Source organism: Phocoena sinus, chromosome 2 (assembly GCF_008692025.1).
Source record: "Phocoena sinus isolate mPhoSin1 chromosome 2, mPhoSin1.pri, whole genome shotgun sequence".
Taxonomy (NCBI): domain Eukaryota; kingdom Metazoa; phylum Chordata; class Mammalia; order Artiodactyla; family Phocoenidae; genus Phocoena; species Phocoena sinus.
In genome coordinates, this window is record NC_045764.1 from 146,513,433 (window position 1) to 146,536,675 (window position 23,243).

Below are 23,243 nucleotides of genomic sequence, written 5' to 3' on the forward strand. Positions count from 1 at the left end.
ATTTATTTAACTCATAACAAGCCTGGAAGAATTAAGCCAGTTCACAAACTAATAAGCTGACACCTGAAGATGCCCGAAATTATACAGTTAAATTAAGTAAATACAACTAGTTCCAATGATGCAGAGTATCGTCAAGCTGTAGCTGGGGGCGGGCGGGCGCGGAGCGGGGTAGGATGGAAGTTTAGTAATCACCCAGACTTGGGTTAAAATCTGCTTCTGACATCACTCTCAGAAGCACATCCAGGTAACTACCAAAGAGGTAAAAGGGGGACTCGAGATCCCACTACCAGCGCGGGGAGAGACTACGAGACTAGGACGGCCTAAACGCCCGCCCCTTCCTAGCTCAGACTGCCGTTCCGGGTCGCACGCGCTACACTTTCACAGAACTCTCCTTCCAGCCAGACTTGTGGTCCCACCCCTTCCGGAATCCCTCCCCCACTTTTTCTCACGGCGCTCACCAACGTGGGAACTCCGTAGCGAAGGGTCTTATTCTTGCGCAGGGCGCGCATCACAGCGTGCGCGAACATGACTGAACTCTCCGACCCGCTTGGATGCCCAGCCAAACAGGCCAGCGTGGCTTCCCTAATCTCAGTGGCTCTGGGTCCCTCCCGAGGAGTACGGTCCTTGACTGACCTCCTTTCCTTTGCCTCCCAGTGCAGGGCCCTTCCAGATAGGTCTCCGCCAGGCAAAAGCAATCGATCCGTAGTAACATACTCACGCTTCCCCCCGGAAATTCGAGCGTCAGAGGTTTGGTCAGACAAGCTGGTTTGCAATGCGGACTTAGGGACTTACGTCGTGTTTGTAGTAACCGTCAAAGGATATAGAAACCCCTACCTCCTGTGTTGTGGGTCTCTTCTTAGAACACTCCCTGGCACATAAAATCAGCTCAATAAAATGAGGTTTGAAAAAGTTACTTTGAAGCCAGTACTCTAGCCTCTATAGTTACGTGTGGGATATGGATGAGGCAGGAGATAGATGGGCTCCAGGCTAGGCATTTACACCTGGCCTCCTGTTCACACCTCCTGGGGTAAGAAGATGAGCTCCAGGCCGGACATTCATTACCAGCCCCCTGTTTGCAATTCCTGAGGCAAAAGACAAACGGGCCCCAGACTACATATTTATGACCAGACTCCTGTCTATATTTCGAGATCTGCACTTCAATATAAGAAACAACAACAGGAATAGGGTAGATAACCGGACATTGGACACTTTTATGGCAGGGACATAGAGGGGCTAAACCCTGTTAAAAGATCAAGAAGTCATACATTTCCCATCCTTGGGGCAAGGGAGACGTTGCACAGGTGCAGAAAGGCTCCTTGGGGGTTAAAAAGGAGGGGACACTATCCCATAATATGTGATGCTAAGGCCATCCCATAGGCTTCTGGGCTGTAATCCATATTGGAAAAAAGTTGCCCACTTATGTTGGGGAGGGTCCTAGGGCAGGTCAGGTGTGAAAAAAGAAATCAGATAATTGGCCAAAGGTATACAAAGACCTGGAAGAACCTCCCTGTATAAATGACTTAACTGCCTCTTTCCTGGGCTCCTCCTCATTAGGGAGCCTACCCACACCCTTTCTCTCCAGGTGTGCATCTCTGCCTTGCTTCTATCTTAACTAACCAAACTTTCTCTGTGTGCGCTCCCACTTGTTTTTGTGCTGTGTCTCTAATAATAAACTTGTACCTGTTTTTACAGGTTTTGTCTCCATGAGAAATGCATTTTTCACTGGGGGCAAGACCCAGGGGGCGTGGTGGCCAGGATTCCTGGTTTTCATCCAGGCTCCCCAGGTTCAGTTCCTGGGCAGGGAAGTGAGATCTTGCTTCACACCACCCCTCACTGCTGCCTCCCTGAGATCAGGTAGTTCACCATCTTAATAAAAATAGGGGGAAAAGTGCTATGAGAGTTTAGGTTGAATGGTAATTGATGTAATGTCTTGGTATCAGTGAACCTTTAATGCTAGTGCTTTTACTGCCAGATAGCCTGTAATCTTCAGTCATTTATGAATGTCTAGTTTCCACTCAGTCACCAACCATCCAGCACACCTTTCTGTAGGTCATTAGAAACCTCGAGGAACACAGAGGTGAAAAGATGATCCCTGCCATAAAGAGGCTGGCAATCTAATGGGCAGCAAATGAACCACAGGTAGCTTGGGAAACAGCCCCCGACGTGTGCCATTTGCCAGGGTGAGTCAGAGAAAGCCTCAACTGTCAAGTGTTTGAGGTTACATAATAGTATAGAGTGCAGGTGACATGACTCACATTTCCCATGCTATCCCTGAAATCTTTCCATCTATCCCTGCCTCTCTATTGCCACTGAAATATTCCTGGTTTAATCCCTTATCACATTTCTATCTATTAAATTCACCCCTAAGTGTCTGTAGAAGAGAAATTCCTGATCTTCTTCCTGCCTTTAGGCTGATCTAGTTAACACTCATATCTAGGCCCACCGGGTCTAAAACAGCAACACAAACAAACAAAAAACTTAATTATAGGGGGACTTCCCCGGCAGACCGGTGGTTAAGACTCTGCACTTCCAATGCAGAGGGCGACAGTTTGATCCCTGGTGGGGAGGAACTGAGATCCCACATGCCATGGGTGTGGCCAAAAAACTTAAAAAACAAAAACAAAACCTTAATTATGAACTCAAGTCTATCTCCCACACTGCTGACAGTTATCTAAGAGACATAAATAATGATGAGATTCTCTTTTTTTTTTCTGCCTACAGTAGTCACTCCAATTTTCTTAGCAAGTAATTGAAGTGCGTTTGTAATATGACTTTAGCCTGCCTTTATGGCAACTGTTCTTCATTCACTCCATGCTCCATCCTGGAGGAGATATTAACTCCCTGAGTATTGCATGAACTTCCACATCTTCCAGATGCAGCTTTAGGCACGCCAGGTTCTTGAAGCCTCCCTTACTCCACAGGCAATGTAAATTATTTCCTCTTCAGAGCTCCACTAGGCTTTGACTAAAATGTATCACAGAGCTCTATCACACTGTCGGTTTTGGTGTACAAAGTCATTGTTGTCCAAACAGTATATAAGAAAGATGAAAAAAAGGAGAGTGGAAAGAATAGTTCAGGGTTTGAATTTGAACATTGGGGTTTTGTTTTGGGTTCTGGGGCTGAGCAAATGTATCAACCCTCGCCCCCAAAGTATCACCTGAACTGAACCAGGAAGATTTTAAAGTGATCAGGGTAAGGTTTATTAAAGTAAGACTGCTAATCCCTTCTCTTACCCCTATTTCTCCAATCTTCCCCAACCCCAATCTCTCCAAAAAAGAGACACCTTGCAAACCTGGGGACTGGAGCAGTAAGAAAGGTGGGAAGACTTAGCCTGAGAGGTTAAGTCACACTACATAGTTGCTGGGAGAAAATTATTTAGATTCATGGGAAAGAGTCTGGAGCAGTTGTAGAATACAGGAGAATTTAGGATTGCAGAGATGGTCTTGTGAACAGGGTTGCTATGGTTTATGAATAGTCTCCTTCGGTGCTGTGATTCTTTTGTATTTTGTTTTAAAGTATTTGGCTTACACTTTTTGTTGTATGTTTGTTTGTTTAACTTATCTCTGTGCAGAGACAGAAACATATAGGGCCATAGGATTTATTAGAGAATATATTGTGAAGTGTGCGAGAATTTGTATATGGCATTGCCTCTCGCCTTAGTCACTTCCTTTTGATACTTCAGAGCTCATACAGCATCCAGGTTAGTCAAGTGTATTAATTCTCCAACTTTTCCTCATATCTTAAATGCTGAGGGAACTGTTCTAAAAGTCCAGACCTTTTCCTACCCTTTCACTACATAAAATGTCACCTTATGGATCTGACTCCAATAAAGGCTGGCACTCAGCTAATAGTCAATAACGGATTAAATCATATACATGTATTCTAGGTAATGCCATAGCTAATAATCTGTTATCCTTATCAGATAAAGCATATATTCAATTTAAGAGAATATAGGTCTTCAGTCTCCCATTCATTCCATCATCCAAATAAGCACTTATTAAGAACCTTGAAATGATCTTGAAGGAGCAACTAAATAGTAAGAATTACAAGTATGCTGGAAGATTTTCATGAAACAAAATTTGGGGCAGTGAAAAATGTAAGCACCTAACAAATAATATATATTCTCCCTTTAAGCATCACTACTGTATACCTTAGTACATCTATCTGATAAATCAAAGTGTATTTGTCATTTTACAATTCTCACAAAAAACACAAAATAGCTCATCAGTATGGCTTCTGCTGCTTTCCCATAAATATGGCTCAAATCCCATCTGTGTGTTTCTAGTGTTAATAAACAGAAAAAATAGTTGAACCAGCCATCTTAACTGTCACGTTTCCATGTGGCAGTTTATACAAATTTACATCCAGAGAACAAGGCATCTCCACCGTCCATGCCAGTCCCTCAGCACTAGTATGTTCTTGATATCTAGCCAAGTTACATAATCCTCCAGTATCTGCTCTACCATCACTTAACTCATGCAAGTATATGGGAGTGTTGTTATCAAAATCACCAATCTTGAGAGCTTTAATACTGAAGTTAGGTTTTAGAACTATGGCCAAATTTAATGGCTGTGATACAGAAAGCTTACTTCATGAATCATCTGGTTTCATAATTGACATCTAGTATATAATTTAATTCGCTAAAAATCTTAAAATTTTGGAAGAGCATGATTCCAGACTCATTTTACAGGTGCACAAATTGAGCCTCAGAAAGGTTAAGAAGCTTGCACAACAGTTAACATTTGTACTATTTGTGAACTAGTACAAATGCCCCAACTTGAACTAAACTTCCTATAACATTTGACAATACTGACTATCTCCTCCTTGAAATTCTCTGCTCCCATGGCTTCCATGAATGTTTGGCTCCCATGGAGCCTCTCCAACTTTGCGACTTCCTTTTGTCTTCTTCAGCCTTATAAACCTTCAACTGGGGTCTTTAGCTCTCTTCCATTTTTTTTATTTGTCCCAGTGACTCTCAAACTGTAGTGTGCACAGGATCCCCTGGAGACTTTATCAAAACACAGATTGCTGTGTTCCATCCCCAAGGTTTCTGATTCAGTAGCTCTGGAATGGGACCTGAAAAACTGGGTTTTCTAAGAAGCTTCCAGATGCTGCTGCCGGTGGTGGTGGTCCAGGGACTACACTATGAGAACTATTGCTGTATCCTCTTTTGCTGGGTAAACCCAACTTTCACCTTGGCTTCAAATTTTATCACAGTGTGGGTGACTTCTGCTACATTTCTAGTAGCCTAAATGGTTTTCTAACACCCCAAAGTCAACATTCCACAAAGATATCCTTTTGGAGGGGGTAAGGAGTCTTTCCCTCCATTCTAACTAATTTCTATAGCTAGAACTAGAGAGTTGGCTACTCAGTTTCCAATTCAGTCCAATTGCAAACCACTTAAAATTAGTCCTGACATTATTCAATTAGGAAATTCACTGTTTTGCCCTTATTGCACATTTCTCCTGATAGTGATCATTAACAATCCAGTTTTAGAATTATTCATGTAGTTGTCTTATTACTTTTTATAGAGTATAGGCTACAGGATGAATGGGACTGTGTCTAATACATTTCTGTCCTCCATGACTTTTTTCATAGTCCTAAACCATAATTCATACTTTTTGGAAAAACAAATGAAATGGCAACTGGAAAGGTGGCAAGAGTTTCCCATACCATTCTTATACAGTGAAGAATCCCCCATTAGTGATTCCTAAGCCAAACAAAAATCTGCTCCATAACACTTTGGAGAAAATCAAAGGTAACTCTTCTATACCAAAGTGCTAGAGATCTCTTCTGTACAGATTAGTGAAAGCAAAAAAATTCAAAGTTAATTGCATTGTCTTGAAGTACACTTACTACTTTGATTAAAAACGAGTTTCATGAAGTAGAGAAAATCAGGAAAATGCTAACTTTCCAATTGCCATGGGACTATAAAGCCCATTGAAAGCTTTCTGAATACTGTCAATTAAGCTAACCAGGGCTTCCTTTCTGAACCGGTGAATGTGTGCTTTTATGATATAAGTCAATGGTGAAACAGGATTTTATCTATTGAAATTTATGTTTACAAACCTTTGCAGAAAAACATATTTAGAAATGTAAAGACAAATCTTTGAATCCAGGGCAAGTAAAGTGTATTTTCATCTGAAGATAAACTTTTTGGAAAGGAAACCATTAAAAAAAATGGCCTATCTGTATGTGTGTTTTAAGTGCTTGAGTGACATCTGTTGCTCTGGTTAAAAAACAAGTCAAATATCATTGTACTATAAAGTTTCCTATACATCAAAACACAATGCACATCCAATAAAAATAGAACTTGACACCTCAAAAGTAAATCTGCTTACTAAAGTGCCACTTCAAAATCATGAAACACTTTTTTTAATTTAATTTTTTTTCAGTTTTATTGAGATAAATTGACACGTAACATTATATAAGATTAATGTGAACAACATAACTGGATATACATATATATTGTGAAATGATTACCACAATAAATTAACATACATCATCTCATATAGTTACAATATTTTTTCCTTGTGTTGAGAACTTTTAAGATCTATAACACTATTAATAATACTACTTTGCATAACCCCCCAAATCAAAAAGGGTATCAAAATAGAAATTATAAGTTATGTGGCAAGTAATAAAAAGGAAAAAATTTCATATGAAATCTATTATTTAAGATGACAGAAAATAAATATCTGACTTACAAAAAAAGAAAAAGAAGAACCAAGAGAAAGTATAAAGAGAGAATTAGTCAAAAGAAAACCTAAGATAAAAGAAATGGACAACAAACAAAACCAGAAGAATGGATCAATAAAACCAAAAGCTGGTTAGTACAAAGAATCAATTAATAGATTAAGGGAAGAAAATTAATGTTAGGGATGAGGCAGAAAATAAAAACGTGTAAAAGAAAATAAAAATGATTACATGAGAATTTCAAGTTTTAGTCTATTATAGTAAATCAATTGAACAGCTAGATAAATTGATGTTTTGGTGATAAAACATAAATGATCATTTAAAAGTCGAATATAACAATTACTATGGAAATTGGAAATTTACCGTTAAGAAGAACTAGGCAGTTGGCTGTGACACAGGAGGAAACATTCACGTTAATTGAGCCAAACCATATCTTGCAAAAGTCTAGTGCAGGGGCTTCCCTGGTGGCACAGTTTTTAAGAATCCTCCAGCCAACGCAAGGAACACGAATTCGATCCCTGGTCCGGGAAGATCCCACATGCTGGGGAGCAACTAAGCCCGCACGCCACAACTACTGAGCCTGCACTCTAGAGCCCGTGAGCCACAACTACTAAGCCCGCGCACCTAGAGCCTGTGCTCGGCAACAAGAGAAGCCACCACAATGACAAGCCTGCCACCACAACGAAAGAATAGCCCATGTCACCACAAGTAAAGCAACGCACAGCAACAAAGACCCAACGCAGCCAAAAATTAATTAACTAATTAATTAATTTTAAGAAAGTCTAGTGCAAAATTATATTCCTCCTCTATTAAGATCTTCTTGGGGACTATTATATAGGTACTTTTACTGGTTCCTTAAAGGAATTTACCATTTCATGGTTTCAAGAGCCTTTTCCCCAACACTGTATGATCACAGACCTGATATCAACTTCCTTTGCCAGTTGTTTGAAGGTTTCTGGAAGAATTTAAGCCCTTATGGCTTGTCCTTTATGTCCTCCCTAGGTGCAAAGTTCTTTACTGTCTACATATGTTGGGTATCCCTCAAACAAAAAGTATCACTTTTTGTGGAGCCCCAGAGTGGATGCCCAGGGAAAATTTAGAAACCCAAGAGGAAGAATTGGAGTCTAGAGTGATAATAAGAAAATAAGGCAAATTTGAAAAGAAGCCTAAATGAGTAAGTAGTTGGTATTAGAATGGACTGATGGGTGGAGAAGCTAGATGTTAAAGGGGAGCTGGAAACTTCTAGGGGATTTCTAAGCAGGGGAGAGATGGGAATAAAAGCCACCCCAGCCCCTCGCTGTCCCCCAGAGCCAGGTGAACAAGGGGTGTCCCATGGGTGGCAGCTGCAAAAACCAGGCCACCAGACATAAAAAACTAAGTCACCAGCAGTGTGGTGGAGTAAAACTCCCCTCCAGGAGACACTGGTGCACTGGAGTGTAGCAGAGGGAGAGCTTAAAATAGTGCCTGCCCTCCAAGGTCTCTGAAAAGGATTAGAGTCAGCCCTTAGATGAATGTTTAGTTAGAGGCCTGCCCCTCAGATCGCAGTCATAATGGTTAGCTAATAGGCTTCCTTCACAGAAAGACCAAGCATTTGGGTCTGTTGCCTTTTGCTGTGTCCTGGGGGTGGTAGCTGTTTAAGAACTCTTTCTCTCTTGGCTACAATCCTGTGGGACCCAAGATCATAAGCCCCACTGTCCTCCAGAGCCAGGCAATGTAGAGGTGTCTCCTGGCAGCAGCCACAAATATCTGGGTGCCAGACAGAGGGGTATGAGCTCCTTTCTAGGGGACATCAGCTATTACAGTCCCATGGGACAGGAACGCAAACTCTCCTGGCCTCCAGAGCCATGCAGTTAAGATGCATGCCCTTGGCAGCAGCCACAAAGATCTGGGCAGCAGACGCATGTAAGAGGTCCTTTCCAGGAGATACTGGTGCTCTGGAGCATGGCAAAGGGAGAGTGCAAAGATGGCACCCGCCAGTCTCTGTCCCTGGAGAGTATTCCAGCAGGCTCCCAGATGTGTGTGTTAAATTAGATGCCTGCCCCTCAGGCTGATGCTTTAATACAAGCAGGTGAGCTTCCTTCACTTTATTTAATTTTTTAAAGTTTTATCTATACAATTTTTATTTTATATTTTTTAATTACAATGTTTTCTTCCAAGTTTATTGAGATGTAATTGACATACAGCACTGTATAAGTGTACAGCATAATGATGTAACTTACATCATGAAATGATTACCACAATAAGTTTAGTAAACATCCATCTCGTAAAGATACAATATTAAACAATTAGAAAAAATTATATTTTCCTTGTGATGAGACCTCGGGATTTACTCTCTTAACGACTTTCATATATAACATACAGCAGTGTTAATTATATTTATCCTGTGGTACACTACATCCCTGTATTTATTTATCATAAAACTGGAAGTTTGTACTTTTTGACTACCTTCATCCCTCCCCGCAACCCTGCCTGCAGTAGGCACAAATCTGATCTTGTGTTCTGTGAGTTTGTTTCTTTGTTTGTCTGTTTGTTTTGAGGTATAATTGACCAACAATGCTATATTAGTTCCTGGTATATAGCACAGTGATTCCATATTTCTATACATTTCAAAATGATCACCATGGTAAGTCTACTTACCTTCTGTCACCATACAAAGACATTACATGATTATTGACTATATACTCCACAGAGTACATGTCATACCCATGACTCATTAATTCTGTAACTGGAAGTTTCTACCTCTCGATCTCTCCTCCCCTGCCTCCCCTCTGGCAACCATCTGTTCTTTGTACCTATGACTATGTTTCTATTTTGTTATGTTTGTTCATTTGTCTTGATTTTTATTTTTTTAATAAATTTATTTATTGTATTTTTATTTTTGGCTGCATTGGGTCTTCATTGCTGTGCACGGGCTTTCTCTAGTTGCAGCGGGCAGGGGCTACTCTTCACTGCAGTGCGTGGGCTTCTCATTGTGATGGCTTCTCTTTGTTGCAGAGCATAGGATCTAGACACGCAGGCTTTAGTAGCTGTGGCAAGCAGGCTCAGTAGTTGTGGCTCGTGGGCTCTGGAACGCAGGCTCCGTAGTTGTGACACACGGTATTAGTTGCTCTGCGACATGTTGGATCTTCCCAGACCAAGGCTCGAACCCATGTCCCCTGCATTGGCAGACGGATTCTTAACCACTGTGCCAACAGGGAAGCCCTGTCTTGATCTTTAGATTTCACATAAAAGTGAAATCATATAATATTTGTCTTTCTCTGGTTGACTTATTTCACTGAGCATAATACCCGCTAAGCCCATTCATGTTAACACAAATGACAAGATTTCATTCTTTTTTATGGCTGAGTAATATTTTACTTTATAGATATATTGTATTCTGTGTATATACATATAAAATACATACTACATATATATATAAATACCAATATATATATAAATACACACACACACACACACACACACACATATATATATATATATATACACACATATATATCACATCGTCTTTTTCTATTCATCTATGGATGGACCCTTAGGTTGCTCCCATATCTTGGCTATTGTAAATAATGCTGCAATGAACATTGGGGTACATGTATCTTTTCAAATTAGTATTTTCATTTTCTTTGGATAAGTAACCAGGAAGGGATTTGCTGGATTGTATGGTAGTCCTATTTTTCAGTTTTTGAAGAACCTCCATACTCTTTTCCATAGTGGCTGCACCAATTTACACTCCCACCAACAGGACGTGAGGGTTCCCTTTTCTCCACATCTTGCCAACACTTGTTATTTGTTGTCTTTTTGATGATAGCCATTCTGACAAGTGTGGAATATCCCTAATGATTAGTGATGTTGTAAACCTGAAACTAATAGAATGTTATATGTCAATTATACCTCAATACAAATTATTTAAAATGTACTGGTGCAAGGGGCAACATCATCTTTAAGGAGTTCAGTTGAGTCCCTCATCTGTAGAACAGTTCGATGATACATTGTCACAGACCAGTGTTTGTTCAGAGCTCTGAGGATAATGAAGTAACAGAGGTCAGGGGCTGCACTTAAGAGCCTAAAACTACGGGACCAGAATTAGCATCAAAATTGCCAATATTGGAGGGGCTGCTGAAGTGATTTACCTTTCACCTAAGGACTTCTGAGGTGCTAACAGACAATGTCATTCTAAGACAAACAGATGAGTAGCCAGAGAGTACTGCTTAACATCTATAATCAGAAGAAGGCAAAGTGGGAGGAGCAGGAGACTGAGAATGGTTGCACCAAAAAAAAAAAAAAATAGTGATGCCTGCTCAGTTCATGTGGCAAAGCTAATCTTCAAATACAGAATCTGTTGACTAAAGAGATCCCTGTGCTCCTAGGAGGAAGGACATATCAACATCATGACAAATAGATTATGTAGTGATTCTCCCAGTCCTTTCCCCAAGAAACCTACGACCATTTCCTTGGGAGACAATATGGTAGGGATAGAGAAACAACGAGAATTGAGAAGATTATTGGACACAGTGTCCTCACTGATATTGATGCTCAGACGCCAAAGCATTTTCATGGACCCTGAAATAGTGGGAGCTTATGACATCAGGAAATAAGTGGAGTCCTAGATGGCATACATTTTACAATGTGTTCAGTGGTCTGCAGTCCAACCCAGTGGCCATTGCCCCCAAGTCCCCAGGTATACAGTTGGGATTGGTATCTTAGGCAGTGGGGATAATGTCCTTCTAAGGTCCTTGGCATGCGGAATAAGAGCTATCATCATCCCTGTGCAGGTGGAAGCCTCTTAAACATCCTGAAGTCAATATTGTGTTCACAGTGGGAAGATGGACACAAGGGTCACCATTAAAGACAAAAAGAGGCAGCAGTGGTTGTACATATCATATCTCCATTGAAATCACCAGTCTGGCCCTAACAGAAACCTAATCAATCCTAATGAGTGATTGTAGACAACCAACTCTCCCAAGGAGAATGTCTCATTGTGGCTGCTGGATCAGAAATACTATCATTCCTAGAGGATATCAAAATGACCTCAGGTGCCTGGCATGCAGCCATTGATTTGGTAAACTTGTTAATTTCTATTTTGAACAGAAAAGAGTATAAAAAAAAGGTAGCATTCATGTGGCATGGGTAACCATATTTGTGTACTTGCCCTCTAGGGCCATGTTCACCTCCTTGCATCTGGCATAATATTGTCTGAACAGATCTAGAGTCTCAGAACCTGCAGAAGACATCGTCCTGATTCATTATATCAAGAGCATCGTGCTGATGGGACCAGGCGAACATGAGTTGGTTAGTTCATTAGAGGTCTTACAAGGAGATACGCATTCCAAGGTTAAGAGATAAACCTTACAAAGATTCAGGGACAGTTCAGATTACTGGAGTAGTTAGGGTTACAGTGGTGTAGGTCATGTTCAGGCATACCCCGAGTTTAAGGGAAATTGCTTCATGGTGCCTTCCCTACCGCAAGGAATGTGATGGCTGAGATATATGCCACTTTGGGTTATTGAAGCAAACATTTCACACCTATGAATACGATGCTGGATGATAATGAAGTGGGAACACAAGGCAAGAAAGGGCCTTGCTTTCTTGCTAGCCTGTGCAAACAGAGCCATAATTTGGGCCACAAAGTCTGGCACAGCTAATGTTTTTGACCCTGTGGGAAACTGGTGGTAGGGGTAAAGATGTGGTGTGGAACCTGTGGCAGGCCCCAAAGGAGAATCACAACGTATGCCATAGGGTTTTGAAACAAGGCCATGCCATCTATGTCATGGAGACTATGGAGAAACAGCTCTCAGTGCGTTAGGGGAACCTGAGCAAAGTGAGCTTTTTGTCCGTGCGGCCCCATATGAGCACGTGCCCTGAATCATTGTGTATCAGCTAGGCTTCTCTGGGCTTGGCGACCCATAAAATCAGATGGATCTGGCAGCAATTCACAGAAAACTCAAAATAGAACATCCAATACCAAGCTCATACAAGAGGAGAAGACATGTGTACGTTGTATGAGCAGGTATTTGAAGTCATCATATCACTCACCATGGTTTCACCCGTCACTTCACTCAGCTTCCGTATATGCCCACATGGGGGTTTTGTTCAGTCAGCTAAATGAGGAATAAAATGCCTGACTTTGGTGTATGGTTGGGTAGGCTTGGCATGTGGGTTCAAACCAAACATGGAAGATGACTACATAACATTCCTCTTCAAGGATGACTCTAAAAAGAGAGAAATAATAAAAAATCATATTCTGGGGCAGTTTTATGCCTAGTACCTTGGTCGTCTACCTACGTGGAAGGTTTCTAATTAGACCACTTCAGGTGGCCAAGAGCCTGATGAGCTGGTCAGGGCCTGGAATAAAAAGGACTAGAGCATCAGAGAAAAGGTGTTCTACGGTAGAGCTCTGTGGCTGCTCATATAGCTTTAGTCAGGAAGTGTGAAGATTTACTTTTTTAAGTATAGTTGATTTACAATATTGTATTAGTTTCATTTGTATAGCAAAATGATTCAGATATATATCTCTCTATATCTGTATCTCTCTATCTCTGTTCAGTGCAGATTATTTTCCATTATAGGTTTTAAGAAGATATTGAATAGATTTCCCTGTGCTATACAATAAATCCTTTTTGCTTATCCATTTTGTGTACAGCAGTTTGTACCTCTTAATCCCAAACTCCTAATTTATCCCCCGACTCCCTCCCTTCCCCCTTTGGTAACCGTACGTTTGTTTTCTATGTCTGTGAGTCTGTTTTGTATATAGATTCATTTGTATTATTTTTTAGACTCCACGTATAAGTGATATCATATAACATTTGTCTTTCTCTGTCTGATGTACTTAGTGTGATATTCTTTAGTTCCATCCATGTTGTTGCAAATGGCAGTATTTCATTTTTTATGGCTGACTATGATTCCAGTGTGTACGCGTGTGTGTGTGTATATATATATATATATATATATATATATATATATATATTACATCTTCTTAAACCAATTATCTGTGGATGGGCACATGGGTTGTTTCCATGTCTTGGCTATTGTAAATAGTGCTGCTATGAACATCGGGTTGAGTGTATATTTTTGACTTAGTGTTTTTGGTTTTTGCAGGTATATACCCAGGAGTGGAATTGCTGAATCTTATGGTAGTTCTATTTTTTTTTTTTTTTTCAGTACACGGGCCTCTCACTGTTGTGGCCTCTCCCGTTGCGGAGCAACAGGCTCCGGATGTGCAGGCTCAGCGGCCATGGCTCACGGGCCCAGCCGCTCCGCGGCATGTGGGATCTTCCCGGACTGGGGCCCGAACCCGTGTCCCCTGCATCTGCAGGTGGAATCTCAACCACTGCGCCACCAGGGAAGCCCTATTTTTAGATTTTTAAGGAACATCCATACTGCTTTCCATGGTGACTGCACCAATTTACATTCCCATTAATAGTGTACGAGAGTTCCGTTTCTCCCACATCTTCTCCAGCATTTATAGTTTGTAGATTTTTGATATAGCTATTCTGACATTTGTGAGGTGATACCTCACTGTGGTTTTGACTTGCATTTCTCTAATAATTAGTGATGTTGAGCATCTTTTCATGTGCCTGTTGGCCATCTGCATGTCTTCTATGGAGAAATGTCCACGTTGGTCTTCTGCCCATTTTTGATTGGATTTTTGTAACACAGGTTCATGCCTATCAAGAAGCATCCATCCTGGAAAAGGTCCTGGACAACCAGGCAGAGAAAATGACTCGGCCAATCAACATTAGACAATCTTCACCATTGACCCACCATGGAACTGGCACAATGGGCACATGAACAGAGTGGCCATGGTGGCAGAGGTAGTGGCTACACTGAACTCAATAGCATAGACTCCCACTTGCCAAGAACGTCAGTCCAGGTACTACCGTCTCTAAATGTCCAACTTGCCAACAACAAAGATCATTGCTGAAGTCCTGAGAAGTCATTATTTCTCAAGAAGACCTAGCAGTTAATTCGTGGGAAGTCAACTACCGTGGGCCCCTTCCAATCTGGAAGTGCCAGCGTTTGGTCCTCACAAGAATAGATAGTAACTCTAGATGTGATAAGTAGCCTTTTGTGCCTGCAGAGCCACAGCCAGCATCAGTATTGGGGGCTTGCTTATGAAATGTGTGATCTTTAACCATGGAATCCCACGTGGCTTAGGATGTGAACAGAGACCTCAGCCTTCAGTGAATGAGGTAAAGAAATGGGCCCATCCCAATGGAATCCATTGTTTGCATCACATCAAATATTCACTGGCAACCACCCGCACACTGCACTGCAATGAGCTACTGAAGGCACAGCCGAAACATCAGCTCAGAAACAATATCCTGGAAGGATAGAGTGCCATCCTTCAGGGTACAGTGTGTATGTTCAATCAAAGACTGCTACATGGTACTGTATATCCATTATGAGGAATATATGGGATCGGGAAGCAAGGAGTAGAAGTTGGGTGGCCCTACTTACCATGACTCTTAATGATCCACTGGTGGTTTTTCTGCTTGTCCTCCCAGCCACTGTGTATTCTCCAGGGCTGTAGGTAGGTCTTGGTCTACAGAGAATGCACTTTTGCCAGGGATACAGCATGAATGCCATGGAACTGCAAGGTATAGTGGCCATCAAGGTCCCTCAGTCAACATATGTTCAAAGACTAGCTTGTGAGAACAGGAGTCACCATTACGGATGGAGTCATTGACCCGGAGTAGCAGGGGAGTTAAGGCTGCTATTCCTCAGTAGGGGCTTGGAGGATTACCTGTGGAACCCAGGTGATACTCTTGCCAGACTCCTGGAACTCCCTTGCTTGGGCAATGGTAACTGGAATGGACTTGTGCAACAATCTTGGCCTGAGAGGTCTCAGACTCCTCGAGGATAAAGATGCAAAATTTTTAAACAAACAATATAGAGAGTCTCCTGTTTTTCCTGTATGTTGTGCTCTTCCCCATCTACTTTCTCCTTTCTTATACTCATACTTCATGAGTATCTAAAACTACCACAAGGCTTGCAGAAAGAGTTCTCGGCAATAGTGTTCTGTTGGTTATCGGGACTCCTTCAAGGGGCAGGATAACAGGAAAGAGCCTCAGGCACTAGTTTTGGTTAAAGGTGAAACTGCTGCTAAAGTTAAAATATAGGACAGTTACTCCGATTCTTCTTCTTACAGAAACCCTGAGCCTGCTTCAGCTGTGAAGCCACCTGGTCTGCCATTGTTCTCTGATACGCCTCAACTCAATGAAGATTTACCCTCTATTGGAGTCACAGAAATCTTAAAAAAAAAAAAAAAAAAAAGTTGGTGCCATTGCTTGGGAGAAGGTGGAAGAATTTCCAGCACTGCCTGGTGGGGTCCAAAACAGAACCGATCAGCTGAGCTTTGGTGTGGAGGTAATTCCTCCTTCTCTTCTTATTATTTTTTGTTTGTTTTTGGTTTTTTTGTTTGTTTCTTCATAGTTGGAGTTGCGGGGCCATGACCATCTCTTGAAGGTCAACCTTTTGTCAGACTGAGGTCAGTAATTTTCTTCTGCTTTCTGGAGAATTTTGGACAAGCAGAGAATTAGGCATTTTTCCTAAGGTAGGTCATGTCCCTCTTTCTACCTCAGACTTCTTTTACCCGGGGAAACTCCTCTTTTACCCAAACTGCTGGTCAGATTTGCTCTAGAAATATGGTCTGCCAGAAAGATCCTTACTCTATTAATTTCTACTCAAAGTTGCATGGTTTCATTGAGTACGATCTCAAACTGTAGTGGCCCTTTGGTTTCTTGGGCATGTCAGACTTGTGAGTGTGGCACCTTAGAAGAAAGGGCATTAGAATAGCCATCACACCATGGGCAGTCTACCTCAGTTTGAGGTAGAGATAGATGGGCCCCTGGGCTGCACAGCTGGTGTTTGTCAAGTGGAGTAAAAGTGAAGCTTTGTTCTCCCCCCAGACACTCCAAGGACAAAGCTAGTGGCAGAAGCTGAGCTCTGCTGAAGTAAAGAGATAAGATGACCACTCCTGAGGTCAAGGAAAACTTCCCTGTCTGCACATGCGCAGGAAGGCTCCTTGGGGGTCAAAAAGGGAGGGGCGCCGCCCCCTAATAGTCTGTGGACATACCCCCAGGGGCCTCTGCGATGGGATCCATCTTAGCAAAAAGTTGCACGTGCATGTTGGGGAGGGTCCTAGGACAGGTCAGGTGTGAAAGAAGCAACAAGATGATTGACCAAAGGTAAACAAAGACCCGGAAGAACCATCCTATATAAGTGATTTAAATCACCTCTTTACTGCGCTCCTCATTAGATTCCAGAGGACACCCATACCCCTTCTCTCCTTTCTCTCTGGGTGTGTATTTCTGTCTTGCTTCAGTATTAAATAAACGAACTCTTTCTCCGGTGCTCTCCCACTTATTGAGCTGTGTCTCTAATAATAAACTTTGTACCTGTTTTTGCAGTTTTTGCCTCCTTAAAACATTCTTGCTTTCAAATGGGGCAAGAGCCATGGGGACTTTGCTTCTAGCCTGTAGCCCCTGGTGGTCTAGTGGTTAGGATTCCTGGCTTTTCACCCAGGCTACCCAAGTTCAACTCCTGGGCAGGGAACTAAGATCCCTCTTCAGGACAGCTCATTGCTGTCTCTCTGAGATCAAGTTGGTACAAAGAAGCCAAGAAAGGAAAGATTTTGAACAGATTCTAATATTCTGTGACCCCTAGTATACAACTTTCACATTGCTTCTTCCTGTCCCAGAGACCTTGTCTTTCTATGTCTACCTATGTTTGTGTGTCTCACAACCCCACTCCTTTCTCACCTTCCTCCTATCCATACCCCTGTTTTCCTTTCTGCCCCCTTGATTCTCTTCTTCACTTTCTGGTGCTCCCACTTACCTTTGTTCTGGAACTTCACCCTTTCTTGATATGCCATAGCCCTAGCAATAGGAAAAAAAAAAATCTTCTAAGGCTATCCCTGAGCGTGTCTGCCCTTATTTGACTGGGAATAATCCAACCACGTTAACTTGGCTGTAATGATTCAGTCTCACATATCTGGCACCAATTAGAAACTGATTTTAAGGAATACCCATGTTGGACCTTAACACGAGACAGCCACCTTTTAAAAGTATGGCCTATACCTGGAATATCAAATGTTGTTTAGAAACATAAAATAGACTGGAGATCACACTCATCCTCAGGGTAAAACACTTAGGTCAAGATTTTGGAGATAGCCTGGTAACCAAAGAGAAAACATACACAATTGACTGTAGGGTACTACAAATTAAACACCTTGAGGGAAACAAAAGGTCCTTCACCAGTGCAAAAAGACCAATAAGGACATGAGTAGATATCAGAAAAATAGAAATAGAGAAAAGAAGCTACAGGGGCCACAGTTTTCACCTTTTGGCAAATGGACTGCTAATTTGAAACAAAATCACCCCGACCACACACCCCGACCCACAGGAAGAAAGATACTTCGTTTTCATCAGGTGCCTTTGGATCAAGGAGAAGTAACGATGTTCGTAAATGGTCATCCAACTTCTATTTTAATAGATATTGGTGCAAAGAGCGAATGCAGTAACATATGTTTGACAAGGGTATGGTAAACTGGGTCTCAGACCTGTCAAGGATGAAGATCCAGATTACTCTACTGGATAAGCTCTGTGGACAAGAAATGCTGCCTAAGAGAACTCTATAAAAGTTGGACAAATTAAAATGTCACAGAGTGGCAATCCCATTGATTCTCTACTGCTGCATCCTTCCTCTTCCCTTAGGTACCTACCCTCATCTGGACTCCATATTTAGAAAGGGATTTGATCCAACGTCTGAGACATTTTAATAGCACGAATATAACACATCTCACTTATGAGACCTGCTTCTAATACTCTCTGATGAAGCGATTGCTTCCTGTTTCCTTTTGTGTAAGTTTTTGTTCCTGTACATATTATACGTCAGGCACGCAGTTCCATCCTGTACTTTATAGACAGGCTGTGCTTAGGCAATTCCTAGGATTTTAAATGTGAGATGGTATGACATTAATAACTAGGGCCCATAAGAAGTGATAAATCAGTGATCAATGGCTCCTTGTGTGATGGTTTTACAATAAAAGATATCAAATGCCAAAGTCCTTATACTTGGAATACTTCTGTTTTAGCACTACCCAAGATAATAATGAGAATGAAAGAGTCAGCATTTATTAAGTGCCTAACATATTCCAGGCCCTTCTTAGGGCCTTTCTTTGGACAATCACGAAACCCCAGAAAAGTACATTTCATCTCTCAGTGTAACATGTCAGATATAACCTTGATCCTCTGAAAGCCTATGACTTTGGACAAGATCACATACTTAGCAGGTCGTTGAACTACTGTTGATATTCATGCACTTATGACCCCAAATTTTTGATCTTCCTACTGTATCTGTCAAGGTGTCTTTTATGCTATCTTTTATGTTAGGCTTATTTAACACTAGCAAAAACATGAACCAATAACACAAATCTAGTACATAATCAACTAAGGGAAAGTCTAATAAATGATTAAACAAGTGCATACCGGTTCAAACAAGGAGTGCTACAGGCATATCTGTGAAACTTTAGTATGCACAACATAAATAAGTATAAGTCCTCCTGTTGTTGAACCTAACAGTTCCCACTATCATCTACAAGAGTAGTAAGACTATGACCAGATCTAAAATATTAAATGCATTGAACCACACAGACCCTTTTTAAGTTGCCAAGTCATTTTATTTCAAGATAACAACTTGGGAAGAGTTATGGAATTACGTAATTAATCCTGTAAGAGTGATTATCGATCATTTCTTCCTGTAAGTGCCAAAGTAATTTTCTCCATTTTGTGTGTTCCAGTTTGTATTTACTTGGGTTCAAGGGGTTATTTTTTCCAACGGTTTATTTTTTGCTTTCCATAGTATCTTTTACATAGAAAAAGACACCTATCACCGCTGAAAGCAAAAGAAGGAAAAGACGAAGAAGCAGTAGAGCTATTCCTCTGTTTATATTCACTAGTAGCCTGGCTCGAATACCTATTTCTCTGTCACGTGGGGGGCCACTATCTACACTGCCACCTGGTCCTTTCTCGCTACAATTTGGTGGTTTCCAGCCTTGCTGACAGTGACAATGTCTTCGGTTGTTGCATACCCCTCTGTAATTGCACATCTTGACATCACAGTCCAAACCCATGTCTTGAAAAAAAGTACAGTTTTGGTCCTTACAGTATGATCCCGGGCCACATGACGCACCATCCACTACCAGCCCCATTTCTGGTGAGTCTGTCCCATAATGGGCATCGTACCCAAAGCAGCTTTTTGGTTTAATATCTTGTACCACTATATGATGAAATGTAGTGTGCTCCCCACCGCCAGGAAGTTCCTCCACACGAGCACAATGCAGCATTCCACACAGAACATCATCTGGTTCACATTTTACAGGATGTCCTCCTCCTGGAATCAGCCTCACACCACAGTTCCCAAATCGGTCACCTATGATATTCAATGTTTTATAGCATGCTGGTGCAGCATCTTTTACTTTATAGCCAAAGAGGGCTTGACACTGCATATCACGGTCACTACAGTTTCCCTTCACACAAACAGCTAATGGCGAACATGGGGTTCCATCCTGGATATAAGTGTCAGTTGGACAAACGTGCGTTGCCCCGTTACAGTATTCTGGTAAATCACAAATACTAAGAGTATCTCTGCAAACAGTTCCAGGTTGAGCATATTTACACTTAACACAGCAACTTCCTTCATTGCAATCACTGCCACCGGTGAGGACACAATCGTTCTGACAACACGGATCCCTAGCACAGTCTTTCAAGGTGCCACAGTCACATTCTTCCCTCTGATTTACGATCTTGTCACCACAGCGAGGAGCTACATAAGGAAAATTACGGTATGGTACATTTGGTGAACTCAAACAAGGATCCCACATAGAAACCCGCTGATGCAGTTGGCTATAGGTACAATTGCTCATCATATCTAGAAGACCAGGCTCAGGAGCCATGATGCAGTGATCTCTTCGAAAACAGTGACAACCTGGACCATCGTGTACACAGCCCAGAATATGACCTAGTGCATGTGCTGTAAGAGTTGAAGCTAAAAATATGTGATATTTTGAAACAAATACATATGATGCTCCCCAATTGGGGTTGCATATTCCTTCATGGTTGCTATAATATGAGGACCCAGCGAGTTTATGTCCTGTGAAAAGAATTGAAGTATCATGAGGAATTTGTTTATACCATCCCCACCATTTCCATAAACCAAATTCATTTATTGCAGCTGCAGCCTTAGGCCAATTGTATAAATCTATCCTATCCATGCCATCCCATATGCACAGAAGACGAATCAAAACCTCAAGTTGACCCTGGTAGAAAATGCTATGCAATATGTTGTTTATAATCACTACATTCTCTACTATACGTGTATGATTACGGTTCTGAACAACTAATGAGTTAGAAACTGTGTAGTGAAGTTTTAAGTATTTCCTATGCGGCCACCACAAATACGCAGGAGCTGCTCTAGGTATCTCAGCAATCATCGCCTCCTCATATGCTTGATTTGTATCTTTCCTTTCAATCTTACATTTTGCATCCTCTGCTGGTGTTTTTTGTGACACAAGCTGAGAAATCACATGCTCGAATTTGGAAGAAGCCTCCAGTGGTTTGATTTCGTAAGTGAAGTCATCCACCTGCAGCATGCCATGCAGACCCCCATAGCAGGTGTCCAGTGTGCCCATGGACCCAGGAACCCCTTCCAGGTAGCTAAAGTAGTAACAGTCTCGGGGGATAAAAGGGTAGTCCTCCTGCATGGCGCCTTGGTCGTTATCGGTGATAACAGGAAAATGCCTGGGCAGCAAGCTCTTCTTGACTCTCATGTGAAGCACGTGTCTTTGGCCACTGAAGCGAACCTTGTAGGAGAGCTGGCCTTGTGTTGTGGCTCCACGCACTCTGTGGGACACCTTCCTGGGGATCACAATTTCAGAGGAAGTGAAGCGCCAAGCTGGGGGTTCATGAGAGCAGCAGGTCGGAAACAGGAGCAGCCAGAGCAGAGGCAGCCAGAGATCACCTGCCAGGTGGGCTTGGGCCCAGGCAGGCCCCATGAGTGAGGAAGCCTGTGACCAAAGAAATCCACTCCAGCAGGAGGCAGGCAAGACTATCCCTGCAACAGCAACTCCTAAACAGCAGTCTAGTCCTGAGGAGAGCAGAGAGAGACTGGAGGCTGGGCGTCCCCAGAGAGGTGCAGGAGGGAGGGGGCAGCTCTTACATAACAATGGTGTATTCATGAGGGGGAGGGGCTGTGCTAAGTGATCCTGGGGATCCTGGCACAGGGCTCTTAGAGAGGAGGAAACATGGGAGAAATTAGGAAAAATGGAGTGTATAGCTTGGGCTGAGTGGTCCCACGGCCTCTTGGAGAAGTCACAGGGGAAGAATCAGTGGGTGTTGTGCAATTTTAAGACAGTGATTGACATTTTTTTCCTGAAACCAAAATGAGACAAGGCTTCAATTTGTAATTAAGAAATTACAAAATGGAGAGGAGAGTGGAAGCTTCTTTGTGTAAGAATTTTGAGGAAAGAATCAGATTCTCTCATACTTTATAAAAATGAAATGTGTTGGGGGTGATTAACGGAACAAAAGAATAAATAGTGTCACGGGTAGAAAAGGTAGGGTAGATAGTAATAGTTTCTAATAAAGTTAAACTTATACTTGCCCTACATCTCAGTGATTCCAGCCATAGGACGTTCCCCACAGCGATTCGTATGTGGATATTCATAGCAGCATTATTCACAAGTTTATTCCAGAGTCTGGAAACAAACAACCAGTACTCAATAGATGAATGGCAAACAAAATGGCATATTCATTCAGTGGGATAATCCTCAGTAAATCTGAACAAGTTTCCACCATGTGTAAGAACATGGATGTATCTATCTCATAGATATTATGATGATAGAAAGAAATCAGACCAAAGAAACTTTATATAGGACTTCATTTGTATGAAGTTCTGGAATAGTCCAAAGTAATATAGGGGAATAGAATTTAAATCACTGTTTTCCTGATGTGAGGGAAGGGAGGGATGGAGGGAAGTTTCTGGAGTGATGGGAAACTTCTGAATCTTGATTGGGGCGTGCTCAAGATGAACGTTTGAAATCCTCACCCCCAAGGTGGTGGTATTAGCAGGTGGGGTCTTTGGAAGGTGATTAGTGCTTTTATAGAAGAGGACTCAGAGAGATCCTTCACCCCTTTTACCCTGTGTGGTTATGGTGAGAAGATGTCATTTATGAGCCGGGAAGCGCTTCTCACCAGATACTAAATCTGATGGTGCCTTGATCTTGGACTTACTGGCCTCCAGAACTGAGAAATAAAGTTCTCTTATGTATAAGTCACCCAATAATGGTGTTTTGCTGCCTTAACATAATATAACATAAAATCGGTTCCTGGAAGTACTGTTGTAGGTAACAGTTACCTGAAATTGTGTGAATGGCATGGAACTAGGTATTGGATAGAGATTGGAAGAGTTTTGAGCGGAAGACTAGAAAGCCTACAGTGCTGTGGACAGACTCTTGGTGACAGCCTAGAAAGAAAAAGGAAAAGTTGCAT

The 23,243-nt window shown here is 41.9% G+C and overlaps 1 protein-coding gene across 1 annotated transcript; it reads right to left on the reverse strand.

Moving 5' to 3' along the window:
- Positions 1 to 19,384: 19,384 nt before the first annotated feature.
- On the reverse strand, positions 19,385 to 22,501 carry LOC116749308 (disintegrin and metalloproteinase domain-containing protein 20-like). Its single transcript, XM_032623559.1, has one exon. It carries the CDS (start codon positions 21,929 to 21,931, stop codon positions 19,538 to 19,540), a length of 2,394 nt encoding a protein of 797 aa, XP_032479450.1. The 5' UTR covers positions 21,932 to 22,501; the 3' UTR covers positions 19,385 to 19,537.
- Between the last annotated feature and the right edge of the window lie 742 nt (positions 22,502 to 23,243).